The 16836-nt window shown below is 37.4% G+C and overlaps 5 protein-coding genes across 5 annotated transcripts; 3 read left to right on the top strand and 2 right to left on the bottom strand.

Annotated features, from left to right (window-relative positions):
• Window positions 1-186: 186 nt before the first annotated feature.
• UBP15 (ubiquitin-specific protease UBP15) lies at window positions 187-3822 on the top strand (the record flags this gene model as incomplete). The annotated part of the gene is made up of 1 exon (XM_003676133.1): window positions 187-3822. One exon carries the CDS (start codon window positions 187-189, stop codon window positions 3820-3822), a length of 3636 nt encoding a protein of 1211 aa, XP_003676181.1.
• A 385-nt stretch (window positions 3823-4207) lies between these two features.
• Window positions 4208-5329, bottom strand: SCW10 (putative family 17 glucosidase; the record flags this gene model as incomplete). Its single annotated transcript, XM_003676132.1, has 1 exon — window positions 4208-5329. The coding sequence occupies one exon, from the start codon at window positions 5327-5329 to the stop codon at window positions 4208-4210; it is 1122 nt and encodes a 373-aa protein (XP_003676180.1).
• Window positions 5330-5943: 614 nt separating this feature from the next.
• FKS3 (putative 1,3-beta-D-glucan synthase) lies at window positions 5944-11313 on the top strand (the record flags this gene model as incomplete). Its single annotated transcript, XM_003676131.1, has 1 exon — window positions 5944-11313. The coding sequence occupies one exon, from the start codon at window positions 5944-5946 to the stop codon at window positions 11311-11313; it is 5370 nt and encodes a 1789-aa protein (XP_003676179.1).
• Window positions 11314-11739: 426 nt separating this feature from the next.
• On the top strand, window positions 11740-13419 carry GAS1 (1,3-beta-glucanosyltransferase GAS1; the record flags this gene model as incomplete). Its single annotated transcript, XM_003676130.1, has 1 exon — window positions 11740-13419. One exon carries the CDS (start codon window positions 11740-11742, stop codon window positions 13417-13419), a length of 1680 nt encoding a protein of 559 aa, XP_003676178.1.
• A 1103-nt stretch (window positions 13420-14522) lies between these two features.
• On the bottom strand, window positions 14523-16427 carry NCAS0D02350 (uncharacterized protein; the record flags this gene model as incomplete). The annotated part of the gene is made up of 1 exon (XM_003676129.1): window positions 14523-16427. One exon carries the CDS (start codon window positions 16425-16427, stop codon window positions 14523-14525), a length of 1905 nt encoding a protein of 634 aa, XP_003676177.1.
• Between the last annotated feature and the right edge of the window lie 409 nt (window positions 16428-16836).

The raw sequence follows: 16836 nt of genomic DNA, 5'->3' as shown, positions 1-16836 counted from the left end.
TGGCCTCTATCATTTGAAACATCGAATAGCAACTGAATAATGTAAATCGAATATTAACCTCAGGGCGGCGCGTCATTTAAAGGAGTTCTTCCACTAATTTGATTGATCCTTTAAAATTAGTGCAGTAAGGACACCAACTTCGGTAAGAACATTTTACACAAGTTTCTTTAACAGACCCATTAAAAGATGAGTACCCCTACTGAAGTGTACGGATCCATTATAAATACTGTTGACCTGGGCAAACGTTCAGAGAAGATTCTTCCTTCGTTAAATTCGTCTAGTGATGAAGAACTAGAAGTTCTGGTGGAAGATTCTTTTACATGGCACATTGACGATTGGTTCAGTCTCACCGGTCCTAAATATGCTTCACCTAGAGTAAAGATTGGGGATTTTGAATGGGATTTGTTATTATTCCCCCAAGGAAATCATAATAAAGGTTTGGCAGTATACGTGGAACCGCATCCAAAAGAGAGAAGAAACGAAGAAACTGGGCTAATGGAGGCAGTTGATCCAAATTGGTACTGTTGTGCTCAATTTGCTGTGTGTTTGTCTAGACCAGAGGAGGATAGTGAAATTAACCTGGTGAATAAATCCCACCACCGCTTCGATAGTGCAGATACAGATTGGGGTTTCGCGAATCTCATTGATTTGAACCATTTAAAGTATCCATCAAAGAATTATTCATTGAGTTTTCTTAAGGATGGTCAACTAAATGTGACAGTGTATGTCCGAATCTTGAAAGACCCTACTGGAGTGTTGTGGCATAACTTTGTTAATTACGATTCGAAAAAAGTGACAGGTTACGTAGGGTTTAGAAATCAGGGTGCTACATGTTACTTAAATTCATTGTTGCAATCATATTTCTTTACGAAGTACTTTAGAAAGTTAGTCTATCAGATCCCAACCGAAAATGAAAGTCCAAATGACAGTGTCCCATTAGCATTACAACGAGCATTTTATCAGTTACAAGTTTCAGATATTCCGTTAGATACTTTGGAACTAACAAGATCTTTTGGTTGGGATAGCGCTGAAGCGTTTACTCAACATGATGTCCAAGAATTAAACCGTATCTTAATGGATAGGTTAGAAAATAGAATGAAAGGTACACCCGTTGAAGGAAAATTGAATGAATTATTTGTTGGGAAAATGAAAAGTTACATTAAATGTATAAATGTTGATTATGAATCTTCCAGAGTGGAAGATTTTTGGGATTTGCAATTGAATGTAAAAAATTTGAAAGGCTTAGAGGAGTCGTTTAAGAACTACATTGAAATTGAGCTAATGAATGGTGAGAATCAATATGCAGCTCAAGATTTCGGGTTGCAAGATGCTGAAAAGGGTGTTATCTTTGAATCCTTCCCTCCTATCTTACATTTACAATTGAAGAGATTTGAATATGATTTCAATTATGACCAATTAATAAAAATCAATGATCGTTATGAGTTCCCAGAATCAATCGACGTTTCACCCTATATGGATAAGAAAGCATTACGTGAAAATAAAGAATCGTGTAAATATACATTACATGGTGTTCTAGTGCATACAGGTGATATTTCCACTGGGCATTATTATGCAATGATAAAACCAGACCTTCAGGATCAATGGTATAGATTTGATGATGAGAAGGTTTGGAAGGTAACAAAAAAACAGGTATTTGAAGAAAATTTTGGTATGAACAAGTTGCCTGAAGAAGAAATTCGTGGTATGACGAGAGAGCAATACCAAAATTACCTAATCACCCGTCATACCAGTGCATATATGCTTGTATATATAAGAGAGGACAAAGAACCGGAAGTACTACAACCAGTCTCAGAGACTGATGTTCCATCTTACGTGGTCACACGAGTGGAGAAAGAAACACAAGAAAGAGTTGAAAGAGAAAAAGAAATCCGAGAAGCTCATTTATTCTTAAGGTTGAATATACATTCAATGAAAAATTTTATAAATTATGAAGGGTTTGATATTTCTTCAGTGGATAATGCAGCAGGATTCTTGAGTGAAGATCTCAATGACGGAAGTGAGCAACCATTATCTTTGAAATTAGCACGAACCACAACTCTGAAAGAGTTTTATAAGTTACTTAAGGAAAGTCTAAAAATTCACTCGGAAAGAGAGATCAAGTATTGGAAAATGGAGTATCGCAAAAACAACACTTTGAGAATTGCTGAGCCAATCCCGGTGTTGGATGAAAACACATCCCTAGAGGAGGCCCTAGAGATTACAAAAGATATGAAGTTTTCTTCTTTGAACATATTTGTGGAAGAACCATACCTAGAACTACATTATTTGCATAAATTGAAAGAGGAAAACCTATTAAAATCCGCTGTATTAACTGAAGAACTAATCCACTACTTGAGGAATAATATTGAAGAGATTGTTGCAAAGGAGGACATTCCGAAACCGACTGAAAACCTTACAGGTTCTCAAGTATTCCTACTTTTAAAGAAATTTGACCCGCTGTTACAACGGTTGGTTGGTTTCTGTCACTGTATTATGGGTCAGACCGATCTTATTTCTGAAATTGGCCAGCTTACAGCAGATATATTGGACACTAAATCAGAGATACAGTTTTTTGAAGAGATATCTGCCCCAGCTCTTGAAAAGATACACTCCTCAGAGAAATTATATTCAGCTGAGTTGAGAACTGGTGATATTCTGTCGTTCCAAACTCCAGATGTTAACTTAACAGCTGAATTTCCAACATACAAGCATATTGAAGAGTTTTATGAATTTTTAAGACATCGTGTAAAGTTAAGATTTACTAGAGCAGAAGAAAATAGTGAGGAATATGTCCTAGAAAGCAAGGATAATAAATCCTTTGAGTTTTGGATATCCGCATATGCCCCTTATGATGAGGTGGCCAAACTGGTTTCGACCTATGCTCAAGTTGATCCTGATCATCTAAAAATATTTGCTGTCTATGCAAATGGAAGATTCCCCTTGAAATCCAAATGTGTATTGAATGACTATTTAATCAAAGATTACAATTGCGAATCAATTCCTCCTTTTGAATATGAGATTTTGTCTATATCACTAAAGGAATTAGAACAACTAAGACCAATCAAATTTTATTGGTTGAAAGATAGTTATATTCATTATCAAAGTTTTGAATTTGAAGTTTCAAACACTTTCACTATAAGACAATTTCTAGAAAAGATTCAAAATAAAATTGGCTTTAGTGATCAGGATAAGGACAATATACTGATTTGGACCAATTCCAGGTTTGAATTCCAAAACATTTTAGTTGAGACGACCATTTTCAAAGACATTGAAAAGGGCACTTTTCTCTTTGGTAGGGTTCTGCCAGAGGAAGTACGTCTGTTCAGAGAAATTACAGCTATTACCGATAAATATAGCCAAATTAGAGAGCAAAACGAAGAAGCTGGAGAGGAGGACGATCTTTCATCGATCAATGATGATGTTAATGAAGATGCAATAACAAACTCAGCTGAGGAAAAGGAGATTTTGGAACTTCCGGGCAGATTAATTATTGTTAGCCAATACTTCAAAGAACCACAAAACAGGCACGGTATTTCGTTCTTGTTCACTTTATTACCGGATGAACCATTCACTGAAACAAGAAAACGTCTTCATGAAAGATTTGGCCTTGGTCAAAAGGAATTTGCCAAAATTAAATTAGCAATTTCATTCAAGGCACCCAATGGTCCTGTTTTCAAAGGCTTACAAAACTATACCGATAATGATCTTGAAAAACTTTGTCTGTTCAATATTTTGAACAATTTAGATTATATCTACATGGATCATCCTGATAGACTAAGATCCCACAGTTCTTATGATAGACCCATGGTCATTAAAAATTAATAGGTAGGACAAAAAATGGTTATTCGGGCACCTTTTCTCTAATCTATACCCAATTGCCGTAACATTTTACTATTACTCTAAGAATATATATTGATAAATTTTGAAGTATAGTCTATAAAAGGAAAAAAATACACATGAGATCAGTTGAATATATTTTGTCTTACTAATACCTTAGTTGTTAAAGCGAATGTCTAAGATCGATGTTCAACTAACTAGAGCATCTGCAAAATGCAAACATTTAAATAATACAAATAATAAAATTTTTACTAATATATAATTATACAAAAAATGTCTTCAGCGAGACAGATATTGAATCATAAGATCTGCCTTCATTTCAATAAAGTTAAAAATAAAATAAACCTAAAAAAAATACAAACCAGTCTTATTAATTAGACAAAATACCCCAGTATTGTTCACAACCATATTCACCAGGAGCTTTCCATAAATCGTTGAAAGCGTTGAAAACGTAAGTGGAAGAACCACAGGTACTGGTGATAGCAGAAATAGCGGCCTTTTGGTTATCCTTAGATGGAACAGCAACACCTAAGGTAGACCCTTGGGATGGCCATCCTGATTCAGTGATAACGACATCTTTTTCACCACCACATGCGGTCCAGACTCTTTGGATTTGTTCCAAGACCCAAGTACCAGCATCGGCAGCGGCAGTGTTTTGGTCGAAATAGGCATGAGCGTTAACGGCCATGTAATCAGAGTATTGACATAATTCAGGGTTGTTAATGACAGCAATGAAAGTGTCAACGGAAACAACAGAACCAGTGTAACCGGCGGCTTGTAGAGCGGATCTACCAGTGGAAACGTATTGACCGACTTGAGAAGGAGTAGCTGAACCACCGTTAACCAATTCGTTACCGATGGAGACAGTCGTTATATCATCCCAAGACCCGTATGATTCAACAGCACTCTTGATGGTATCCACGGCATCTTGGATTTGATCAACGTAGTAAATACCTAGGAAAAGTTTTTGAGAAGAGGTCTTACCTTGAAGGACGTTAGCGACTTGGTTACAGTCAACACCATATAATCTAATATTTGGGTAATCTTGTAATTGTTGCAAATCGGAAGCCACATCAGCGGTAGATTTACAAGTACCATCACTGTTATAAGGAGAATAAGTGATACCCTTAGCACCGGAAGATGAAGTATCAGATGAGGAAGAGGAAGAGGAAGAGGAAGAAGAGCTACTGGCGGTTGATTGCGCAGTTGATATTATGGAAGTGGTGGTAGCTGGAGAAGAAGCTTGTGCTTGAGCAGCTGAGACAGCAGCAACGGTGGCGGTAGTTTGAGCGGCAGCTTGAGCAGTAGTGTCAGCAAGAACGGCATTTTCTTCAACGATACCAGTTGGGGCAGCACCACCGACCATGACAGTTACTTGAGCTTGAACGGTTTCAGTGACGACATCACGTTTATGTTTGTGATGACGGACAGCTGGAGCAGCTGAGACGGCACCTAGTAGGGAGGCTGCAGTAATTAACTTTTGGAAACGCATTTTATCGATTTGTTTTTAGTTTTCTGATTATCTAGTCAATTGGACAAAATAGATCAAAAGATGGATAAAGTGATTTAAATCAAAGGAAGGACTAAATAGTTGGATAACGAGTTCGATGGTCTTTTTTGGAGGTTCTACGACAAAAGAGAGAATATATATTTATATGAAACATTTATAAGATTTGCATCTCTAGAACGAAACATTCGAGGCGTTTACGTCGATGAATGAAAAATTTCCTGTAACAGACATGGAACGTAATCTACATTTGGCGTCTCGACGCGTGGTCTTTTCCCAAAAAAATAAAGACGCGAAAACCATGCCGGACGAAAAGAAAAGGGGAAAATACCGCGAAAAAGAACAAAAACATTGTATGTTTACGTAATATGTTGCGGGGTAACGAATGGGAACGATAATTGAGGCTTGGCAAACACTGGATTTACGATGTGGGTTACGTAATCTGAGGATAGAAGTTTGAGTTCGGCGGCTAATTCGATCAAGGGATGGTAGTTAATGCCCGTGCTTTGAATATATATGGTGGCAAATATTCTTGAATTCTTTTTCCATTGACTTACAAGAAACAAGCTTTCTGATACAGTATCCTAGCAACAACTTTGATGATGGATATACCAAGTCCTGAAGTTGATGAGTATCCGGCTTGGTGCCAGGATGATCAGGTCCCTGTTACAAAGGCAGAAATAAAAAGCATTTTTAATGAGTTGAGTCACAAGTTTGGATTTCAGCAGTCCTCAAAGGAAAATATGTACCACCATTTCCTTGCACAATTAGATTCTAGAGCATGTAGAACGGACGCCCAGACTGCTTTGATCTCCTTACATGTTTCGTATATAGGTGGAGAAAATGCTAATTACAGAAAATGGTACTTTGCTGCCCAATTAGATCTTGATGATGAGATTGGTATTCAAAATATGAAACTTACTGGTAAGTCCCACCAAAGGAATAAAAAAGCTGCCAAGAAACGTGGAACTACGATACAACAGCAACAAAAACAATGGAAGGCAAGAGAATTGGAATTTATTAATGAGCATCCAAGGGTAGCTCTATCCCAGAAACAATTAAGAGATAAAGATTGTCTAAAGGCGGAAGATTACAAGTGGAAAATAAAAATGAAGGCACTGACACCCTACCAAATGGTAAGACAGATCGCTTTATATCTTTTATGTTGGGGTGAAGCAAACCAAGTTCGTTTTGCTCCTGAGTGCCTTTGCTTTATATTTAAATGTGCACTTGATTATGACACTAACACCATAGAATCTGGAAATACCAATGCATTACCCGAATACACTTACCTAAATGAAGTTATTACTCCAATTTATAAATTCTTAAGAAATCAGGTATACAGAAAAAATTCATCGGGGATCTGGGTGAGAAGAGAACATGATCATGCAAATATAATTGGTTATGATGATATAAATCAATTGTTCTGGTATCCTGAAGGCATTGAGAGAATCGTTTTAAACTCAGGAATTCGGCTTGTAGATAAGGACGTCGGTGAAAGATACATTCATCTTAAGAATGTAAATTGGTCGAAAGCATTCTACAAAACCTATTATGAAACTAGAACTTGGATGCATTGCGTACCTAATTTCAACAGATTCTGGATTATTCACTTCGCGCCATTCTGGTTTTTCACTGCATACAACTCTCCCACATTATATACAAAGGATTATACTCAGCTTTTGAACAACTCACCAACTTCCCAAGCAAAACTTTCTGCCGTAGCTTTTGGTGGTGCAATTACATGTTTAGTTCAGATTATTGCTACCCTCTTTGAGTGGAAATTTGTGCCGAGAGAATGGCCTGGGGCCCAGCATTTGTCGAAACGACTATTTGGTCTAATCGTATGCTTCGCTCTTAACTTTATGCCATCCCTCTACATATTTTTTATTTTGGACCTTGGAACTCCTTCAAAGTTTGCTTTTGTTTTGTCTATTATTCAACTGGTATTTGCCATATTGACAAGTTTATTCTTCGCTATTAGACCGTTAGGTGGATTATTCGGTTCATATCTAAATAAAGGAAGTAAAACTAGACGGTACAGTTCTTCTCAAACTTTTACTGCATCATTTCCAAAACTGCATGGCAGAAGTAGATGGTTTTCCTACGGATTGTGGGTCTTTGTTTTTCTTTGCAAATATATTGAGTCTTATTTCTTTTTAACTTTATCGTTAAGAGATCCAATTAGAGTCTTGTCCATTTTAAAAGTTCGATGTAATGGAGACAGATTACTAGGAACTCTCCTATGTGAAGCTCAGCCAAAGATAACTCTGCTTTTGATGTTTCTTTCGGATTTAGGACTATTCTTTTTGGATACTTATCTTTGGTATATCATCTGCAATTGTATCTTTTCGATTATTTTATCATTTTCACTAGGTACATCTATCTTTACCCCATGGAAAAACATTTACTCTAAACTTCCAACCAGAATTTACTCTAAAATTTTGGCAACTTCTGAAATGGATATCAAGTACAATGTTGAAATATTAGTATCACAAATTTGGAACACTATAATTATTTCAATGTATCGTGAGCACTTGCTTTCTATTGAAAACCTTCAGAAATTGATATATCAGCAAGCGTCTGATATGTATAACTCTGCCGCAAGAACATTGAAATCTCCAACATTTTTTATTGCTCAAGACGATTCAACATTTAAATCTGCAAATTTCTTTCCTCCAAATTCTGAGGCTGAACGAAGAATTTCTTTCTTTGCTCAATCTCTATCTACACCTGTTACTGAACCTTTATTAGTAGAGTCGATGCCAACATTTACCGTAATAGTTCCCCACTACAATGAAAAAATAATATTAAGCTTGAAAGAAGTAATAAAGGAAGAGTCACCTAGCAATAAGCTGACTGTTTTAGAGTACCTTAAGCAGTTATACCCTTCAGAATGGTTGAATTTTGTGAGAGATACGAAATCTCTAAATAAGCCATCATTCAAAAAAAAATTAAATTCTTCACAAGAAATGGAGGGTACCATGGACAAGCATCTATTTAATCCAGACTATTCTGAAGATGCTGTTGATAGTTATGATAGTCAATCAGGATCAGTAATGAGTATACCATCGATGTTGTATAAAGATCAAGAATATTTGATTCGTGAAAAGATTAACGATTTGCCGTATAATTATTTTGGATTCAATGCGTCTGATACACTTTATACCCTTCGAACGCGTATGTGGGCATCATTGAGGTCTCAAACCTTATTTCGAACTATTTGTGGATTTATGAATTATGAAAAGGCAATAAAGTTGCTGTATAGGGTTGAACACACATCTTCATTTTCGTTGTATAAAAATGATGATAAGATGTGGGAGAATGAGCTAGACAACTTGGTAGCTAGGAAATTTCGTATGGTTATTGCAATGCAGAGATACTCCAAATTTACAGCTGAAGAACTGGAAGCTGCTGAAATTTTGTTACGTAAATTTCCTCTTCTCCATATATCTTATATTTTGGAGGAAGAGTGTCCAGATGACGGTGAAATAATATATTATTCGTGTTTAACCAATGGATATGCCCAATTAAATGAAAGAACTGGATTGCGAGAACCGATATTTAAGATTCGATTGTCGGGAAATCCTATATTAGGAGATGGGAAGTCCGATAATCAAAATCATTCACTTATCTTCTATCGTGGCGAATACATTCAAGTCATTGATGCAAACCAAGATAATTATTTAGAGGAATGCTTGAAGATTCGCTCGGTGTTGAGTGAATTTGAAGAATTAGATGTTGATACACAAATTCCATATATTGCCGGAATAGAATATGATGAAGAACCAGCACCAGTAGCTATAGTTGGAGCAAGAGAATATATATTTTCTGAAAATATTGGAGTACTGGGTGATATTGCTGCTGGAAAAGAACAGACGTTTGGTACTTTATTTGCAAGAACCTTGGCAGAAATTGGTGGAAAATTACATTATGGACATCCTGATTTCATAAACGCCATTTTTATGACCACAAGAGGGGGCATTTCAAAGGCTCAAAAGAGTTTGCATCTCAACGAGGATATATATGCAGGAATGAATGCCATTTGTCGTGGTGGAAGGATAAAACATAGTGACTATTATCAATGTGGCAAGGGACGCGACTTAGGTTTTGGATCTATCCTAAATTTTACCACAAAAATTGGGGCTGGTATGGGAGAGCAGCTGCTATCAAGAGAATACTATTATTTGGGAACCCAATTACCAATCGATAGATTTTTGTCCTTTTTTTATGCACATCCTGGATTTCATCTAAACAATCTCTTTATTTCTTTATCTTTGCAGCTGTTTTTCCTGCTACTACTTAATTTGGGGTCATTGAATTATGAAGTAATAGTATGTTTTTATGACAAGAATGCATCAATAACTAGGCTAGAGGAGCCGGTGGGTTGCGCCAACATTAAACCTGCACTTAATTGGGTCTCCATCTTTGTTCTTTCCATATTCATTGTGTTCTTTATTGCTTTTGCGCCATTAATTATCCAAGAAATTTTAGAAAAGGGTATATGGAAGGCATTTGCAAGATTTATACACCATATTTTATCAATGGCACCATTGTTTGAGGTTTTCGTTTGTCAGGTATATTCTAATTCTTTGCTGATGGATGTCACATTTGGAGGTGCAAAATACATTGCCACAGGAAGAGGCTTTGCAATTACTAGGGTAAATTTCTCAATACTGTATTCACGGTATGCTACAATTTCTATTTATAGTGGAATACAAATTTTTTTGATGCTTTTATTTGCAACAGTCTCAATGTGGCAACCAGCTCTCCTTTGGTTTTGGATAACAGTTGTGTCACTTTGTTTTGCTCCATTTATCTTCAACCCTCACCAATTTGTATTTTCTGATTTTTTTATTGATTATAGAAACTTTATTCATTGGCTGTCATCAGGGAATTCAAGATATAAGAAAGAATGTTGGTCAAATTATATTAAGGCTTCTAGGGCAATCTTCACAGGATATAAGCGGAAAACTATTGACGATGAATCTGAAATGGAGGATAAAGTTGATAAGAGAACAAGATTTTGGAATATTTTAGGTGCTGAAGTCATTGTGCCTCTCCTCTACTTTTCTTTTAATTTTTCTGCGTATATGTTCATTAATGCACAAACGGGCGCACAAGATGTCGAGCTAACGAACTCTATTCTTCGTCTGTCCATCGTAACGTTTTTACCTATTGTCTTCAATGTCATAATATTGCTTTTGGGGTTTGGAATCTCGCTTCTTACTTATCCTTTTCTGGCATTTTGTTCTGCAAGTCTGGGAAGTTCTATTTCATTTATGGTCCATTTTCTTTCCATCTTTATCTACATTATTGACTTTGAGATCATGTGGTTTCTTCAAGGTTGGAATTTTACAAGGACACTTATATTATTATTAACGTCAATTAATTTACAAAGTTTCCTTTTCAAGATTGTGACAACTTTTTGCATAACAAAAGAATTCAAAAACAATAAGCCTCATCTGGCATGGTGGACTGGTAATTGGTATAAAACAGGTTTAAGTTGGTCAGTCATCTTACAGCCAATGAGAGAATACATACTAAAAATAATAGAGTCCAGTTATTTTGCTGGTGATTTCTTTTTGGGTCATTTTCTACTGTATATGCAAACACCGCTACTGTTTTTTCCCTTTGTTGATTATTTCCATTCTATGACACTTTTATGGTTGAACCCAACTCAATTAGTTTCACATAAGAGAATCTTTACCAAGAAGCAAAAAAGACGCAGAAATATTATCATTGCGAAATATATTCTCCTGTATTTTATGCTGTTGTTGAATCTATTGTTTTTATTTATAGCACCATTTTTTGCAGATGAACTAATCCCTGAACCTCAATCTTTGGTGTTAAATACGCCACTGAACAGAACAGTCCAGCCATACAAACATGACAACAATGATACAGGCCCATTTGTGGCGCCGACTGATCCGGCCATGGGGCAAACAGTCAAATATATTACCATATAAGGTGACTGTTGCCAAGATGGTAATCCTGACAACTGGACTAATTAACCTTAATAATTTCCCAAAAGGGCAAGAAAATTAGCTATTCATAGGAGCTACGAGGCTTAATAGAACGACGCGTCAGTGGAAAGCCACGCAAGCCTCGAGAGTTATGGCACGCCTTACTCCGCGGATTCTCTCTGCTTATGGCAAATTCGCTTCGTGGCATTTTAACAATGTTGTCAATATGGCTCAAAAAGGAAAGTGAATTTTTTTTCTTTTTCTCCCAGTGCAAAGTTCACGAAACTTCCTCGAGGTAATTAAACCATTTCTGTTTCCGTCTCCTAACTATTTATTATATAAACCTTTAATCAGATTTCGCAACAGAATCTCTTCTTTTTCCGTATTTAGTGTATAGCACCAGTATATATAGGCTCTTCTAGTACCAACATGTTATTGAAGACTTTATCCACTATCACTGCCACCTCATTCTTGGCCAGTCTGGTAAAATCAGCCGACTTACCAGCCATCGAAGTTGTCGGAAACAAATTTTTCTACTCAAACAATGGGTCTCAATTCTACATGAAGGGTATTGCTTATCAAGCTGATACTGCTAATGTGACCTCTGGTTCTACCATCAATGATCCATTGGCTGATTACACCAGTTGTTCTAGAGATATTCCATACCTACAACAACTTGATACCAATGTTATTCGTGTTTACGCTGTAAACACTTCTTTGGATCATACCGAATGTATGAACGCTTTGAACGATGCCGGTATTTATGTGATTGCTGATTTATCCTCTCCTACTGAATCCATTAACAGAGACAGTCCATCTTGGACTTTGGATTTGTTAGACCGTTACACTTCCGTTGTTGATTTATTTTCTAACTACACTAACGTCTTAGGTTTCTTTGCTGGTAACGAAGTCACCAACAACTTCACTAACGCTGATGCCTCTGCCTTCGTTAAGGCTGCCGTTAGAGACACTAAGAAATATATTTCTGACCAAGGCTATAGAGCCATTCCAGTCGGTTATTCCTCCAATGATGATGCTGATACTAGAGTTGCCATTGCTGATTACTTTGCCTGTGGTGATGACGATGTTAAGGCTGATTTCTACGGTATCAACATGTACGAATGGTGTGGTACTTCCACTTTCTCCAAATCTGGTTACTCTGACAGAACTAAGGAATTTGCTAATTTGTCCATCCCAATCTTCTTCTCCGAGTATGGTTGTAATGAAGTTTCTCCAAGACAATTTACCGAAGTTCAAGCTTTGTACGGTAGTGACATGACTGATGTCTGGTCTGGTGGTATTGTTTACATGTACTTTGAAGAAACTAACAAGTACGGTTTGGTCAGTATTGATGGTAACGATGTTAAGACATTGGACGATTTCAACAACTACTCTAAGGAAATTCACAGTATCAGCCCAACTTCTGCTAACACCAAGTCTTACACTCCTTCTTCCACTGCTCTATCCTGTCCAACTAGTCAAAAGTACTGGAATGTTGCAACCTCCCTACCACCTACTCCAGACAAGAACATTTGTTCTTGTATGGCTGCTTCTGTCTCTTGTACTGTTTCTTCTGATGTTGATGAAGATGATTACCAAGATTTGTTCAACTATGTCTGTAGTAAGGTCTCTTGTGCTGGTATTTCTAAGAATGGTACCAGTGGTGAATACGGTGCTTACTCTTTCTGTTCTTCCAAGGAACAATTAGATTTTGTTTTGAACTTTTACTACGAAGCTAACGGTGGTAGTAGCTCCGACTGTGACTTCAGTGGTTCTGCTACTTTACAAGATGCTACTACCCAAGCTGGTTGTGCTACTGCTCTATCTCAAATCGGTAGTGTCGGTACTAACATTGCTTCTGTCTCCGCTACTTTTGACAGCAGTGAATCTTCTTCTTCAGGTAAGAAGACCTCTTCAGCTACTGGCAAGTCTTCCAGCGGTAAATCCTCAGCTACCTCTGGTTCTTCATCTTCTAGTGCTTCTTCTACCAGTGGTAGTAAGAAGTCTAATGCTGGTTCCGTCAACGCTAAATTGAACTTGGCTCAAGTTCTACTTTCTTCAGTTGTTACCATTTCTTTAGCTGCTGGTTTAGGTTTCGCCCTAGCTTGAATATGTTGAAGAACTATATAACTATTGATTTATCATATCAATGAAAATCTATAGAAAGAGGTGTCTGGGTGTCGAATATTTGTTTCATTTTAGTTTATTTTATTTTTTTATCTTACTTTGTTTTTGTTTTTCGATCATACTTAAGAAAGGAAGGAAAAGTTATGTATATTTAACGCAAAATTTAAATAAAATATTTTGTACATATAATTATTTTAAAAAATTGTTAACGTTTACCTGCATGTCTTGTATACGTCAGTTTGTTTATATTTAACATTCGCTACTACTGTCTTAACCGTGCTTGCAAATGACATAAAAGAGCAAGGACAATACGTAAAACAAAACAGTTGAATTGAAAACTAATACAAGCCATATAAAAGTTGGTTATCGATTAGATAGAACACTAGAATCTTAAATATTTTTTTTATTTGAGTATATAATTATGAAGTATTATTTAATTGGTTAGTTTTTGAGATCAGTTGGTTTTTGCATATACAGTAGAAAATGACCCAAAAAGAAATCACCAGCAAAATAACTGGACTCAATTATTTTTAGTATGTATTCTCTCATTGGCTGTAAGATGACTGACCAACTTAAACCTGTTTTATGCCAATTACCAGTCCACCATGCCAGATGAGGCTTATTGTTTTTGAATTCTTTTGTTATGCAAAAAGTTGTCACAATCTTGAAAAGGAAACTTTTTTGAAGTTGCGAGGATGGTGCTATCTTTACTGGCTTTCAACTTAATAAGGTGGTGAGCAGCCGAAATGCTCTTTCTTCAACAAGTTTCCTGTGATTTGTTATCTGTTTTATCTCAATCACTTCTCGACTTGTGCTTTTGATATCTATAACATGTTGACTTGTGCCTGATGGCTGCAAAATCATGTCTCCAATACAAACATTCTCAATTTCTCGAAGAAACCCGTTTTCCAAATAGATAATTGTACCTTTTGTAATGCCCATTGTTGATTTAAGAGAGTATATTGAGAAGATGCTAAATATGCTTGAAGTTTGGGTATAGGATTACGTAATATTATTTAGTTAGTTAATTAGTTCAGTATAATGAGTTTAAGTTTGAAAAGTGAGGCGCAAATGGACTTGCTTCTCTATACCATTTCAACAACATCATTACCGTCGGTAGATGTGGTGACAGTAGAAGTTTCACCATTCTTTTTGTTGTAAAATGGGATGCACTTCTTTAAAAATGCAAAGATTGGGTCGTCATCTTCAACTACCTTTTCTGACATTTGATCAAGGGCGACAACATCCTCCAATTTATGATCTCTCAGCATTAATGCGGCCATCAACAACGGAACACAAAATACCAACCCAATTATACACAGAATTTTCTGTGTTTCACGGTACGCCTTAACTACCGCCTGTCTTTCCGCGGTTTCCCAAGTGTAAGTAATAATGAAGGTAAAAGGTGAACCATAAGCCTCAGCAGCCAGGGTTTGGTTACTGATGCCTCTGGAGATTCTATCAGGTAGTACATTCGTCCAGACCCCTCCAGATACGGCAGCCCCAAAAGAACTACCTATGTTGTAACAGGCAAGATAAAGCGCTGTGATGACTGCCATCTTAGCATGAGACCTGGTGGTTGCCTGGATGGATGTCTGTGTTGTATACGTGAAGAAACCTGCACAGAACCCAAGCAAGCACAGGGACCCAATGATCCCTGCATGAGCACCAGAATCACCACGGTAGTGGATTAATAGACCGAATGAGATGAACCATCCACAGATACCAAACAGGATGAATGGTTTTGTTCTTCTCAATTTTACTAGGAATAAACCGAGGATGGTACCAGTGATAACGGAGACGAAGGAGTATAATGAGGTAATTCTTGTAGCAGCCTTGACAGATTCATGTACTGCGACGATAAGGACCGTGTACATGTAGTCACCTTGCATGTACCAACAAAAGTTGATTAAGAAGGCGATGATTAGGGCACTGTATACACCTCTATCCTTTAACAATTCCCATGGAGTCAATGGATGCCTGGAGAATTTTATTTCCCAAAGGATGTACAGTGGTAAAGCGACACACCATCCAATGACTTCTGGAACGATAATATGGGCTGTTCTCCATTGTTCTTTCATACCACCAGCCAAAGTAAATGGGATCAACACACAACCGAAGAAACAAACGATCAAGAGAAGACCGATCATATCCAGTCTCCAGAAGAAGACATCAATGAAGTATTCCTTGCGTGAGACGTCCTTGGGGATAGTGAAACTGGGCATCAAACGATCCTTGGCGTTCTTGTGAGCCAAGTATCTCATATGTAGCATACAGCAAGCCAAAGGGATACAAGCTAAGGGGAAGATGAAAGCCCACATACCAATCCCCCATTTCCAGTTCCCATTAACCGCGGCAGTAACGTCCCCACTGATCCAAGTGTTAATAATGAAGGGCAAAGCTGGGATAAACAATGCTAGTAGTCTCCAGTTCAAATTGGAGAAATCCGTAGCGATAATTTCGATGATTAACATAGCACCTGTGTAACCTAATTGGTAGAAACAACCACCGGCAGTGAATCTTGCCACGTTGGTAGCTTGCGATTCAATGACGGTACCAATGATGTAGAAAATGATGGAGACACCAAGAATTGTTAATCTTCCAAAAATATCTGAGGCTCTTGCGAACCAGATCTGACCTGCGGCGGCAATGACTGTCTTGATACAGTTAACAGTGGACAGCAGAGAGTGTTCGGAGTAAGAAGAAGTAGCCAATGCTTGGAAAGTGTAACGGATGTTCCCATCTAGTCCGTAAGCGTAAGCAACCAGGAACAGGGAGAAGAACAACATAGCACGTAAGAATGGGTTCTGGTATTGCTCAGCGTAAATTTCAATATTATTGACACCAGCATCTTTGACACTTTCTTCGGAGAGCGATGAGACACTATTTATTGTTGCAGAGACTGTCTCCTTCTTAATGGAGTCGTCCTGCGTGTGAGCTTGCGTGGACAAGTTGTGTATGTCCTGGTCCGTGGTGGATACCGATGACATTGTTGCAAGTAAGTAAGTGACTGTTAGATTGGTGTGGTTTACCCAGTGCTGAGAGTCAGAGTTCGGAGGTTATAGATGTGCTCCCAACAGCTATTTATATACACTTTAAGCGATGAGCTGATGGAATTGGGTGCACGTTGGGTGCTCATTGCCAGAGAGGGTTGCAGGAAATATTTCGGTATTCAGTCTCTCTTCCAATGGCAACCTTTATTACGGCTTTATTGTGAATGAAAATTCTTTAACAAAGAAAAAAAAGAATTGCACCTGAAAATGCAGCCACCACAGAAAAACCCGCAGAAGTGAAAGTGGGGGATGCACTGTCTGTTGCCATGGCAACCGGAATATACGAATATAATAGAGTTTACTTGAGGAGTATAGCAAGCAATGTGCACCCTCCTCATCAGGGCAC

This window comes from Naumovozyma castellii, chromosome 4 (assembly GCF_000237345.1).
Source record: "Naumovozyma castellii chromosome 4, complete genome".
Lineage (NCBI taxonomy): Eukaryota > Fungi > Ascomycota > Saccharomycetes > Saccharomycetales > Saccharomycetaceae > Naumovozyma > Naumovozyma castellii.
The sequence above is the reverse complement of the archived record's forward strand: the minus strand, read 5'-3'. Positions and strand labels throughout refer to the sequence as shown.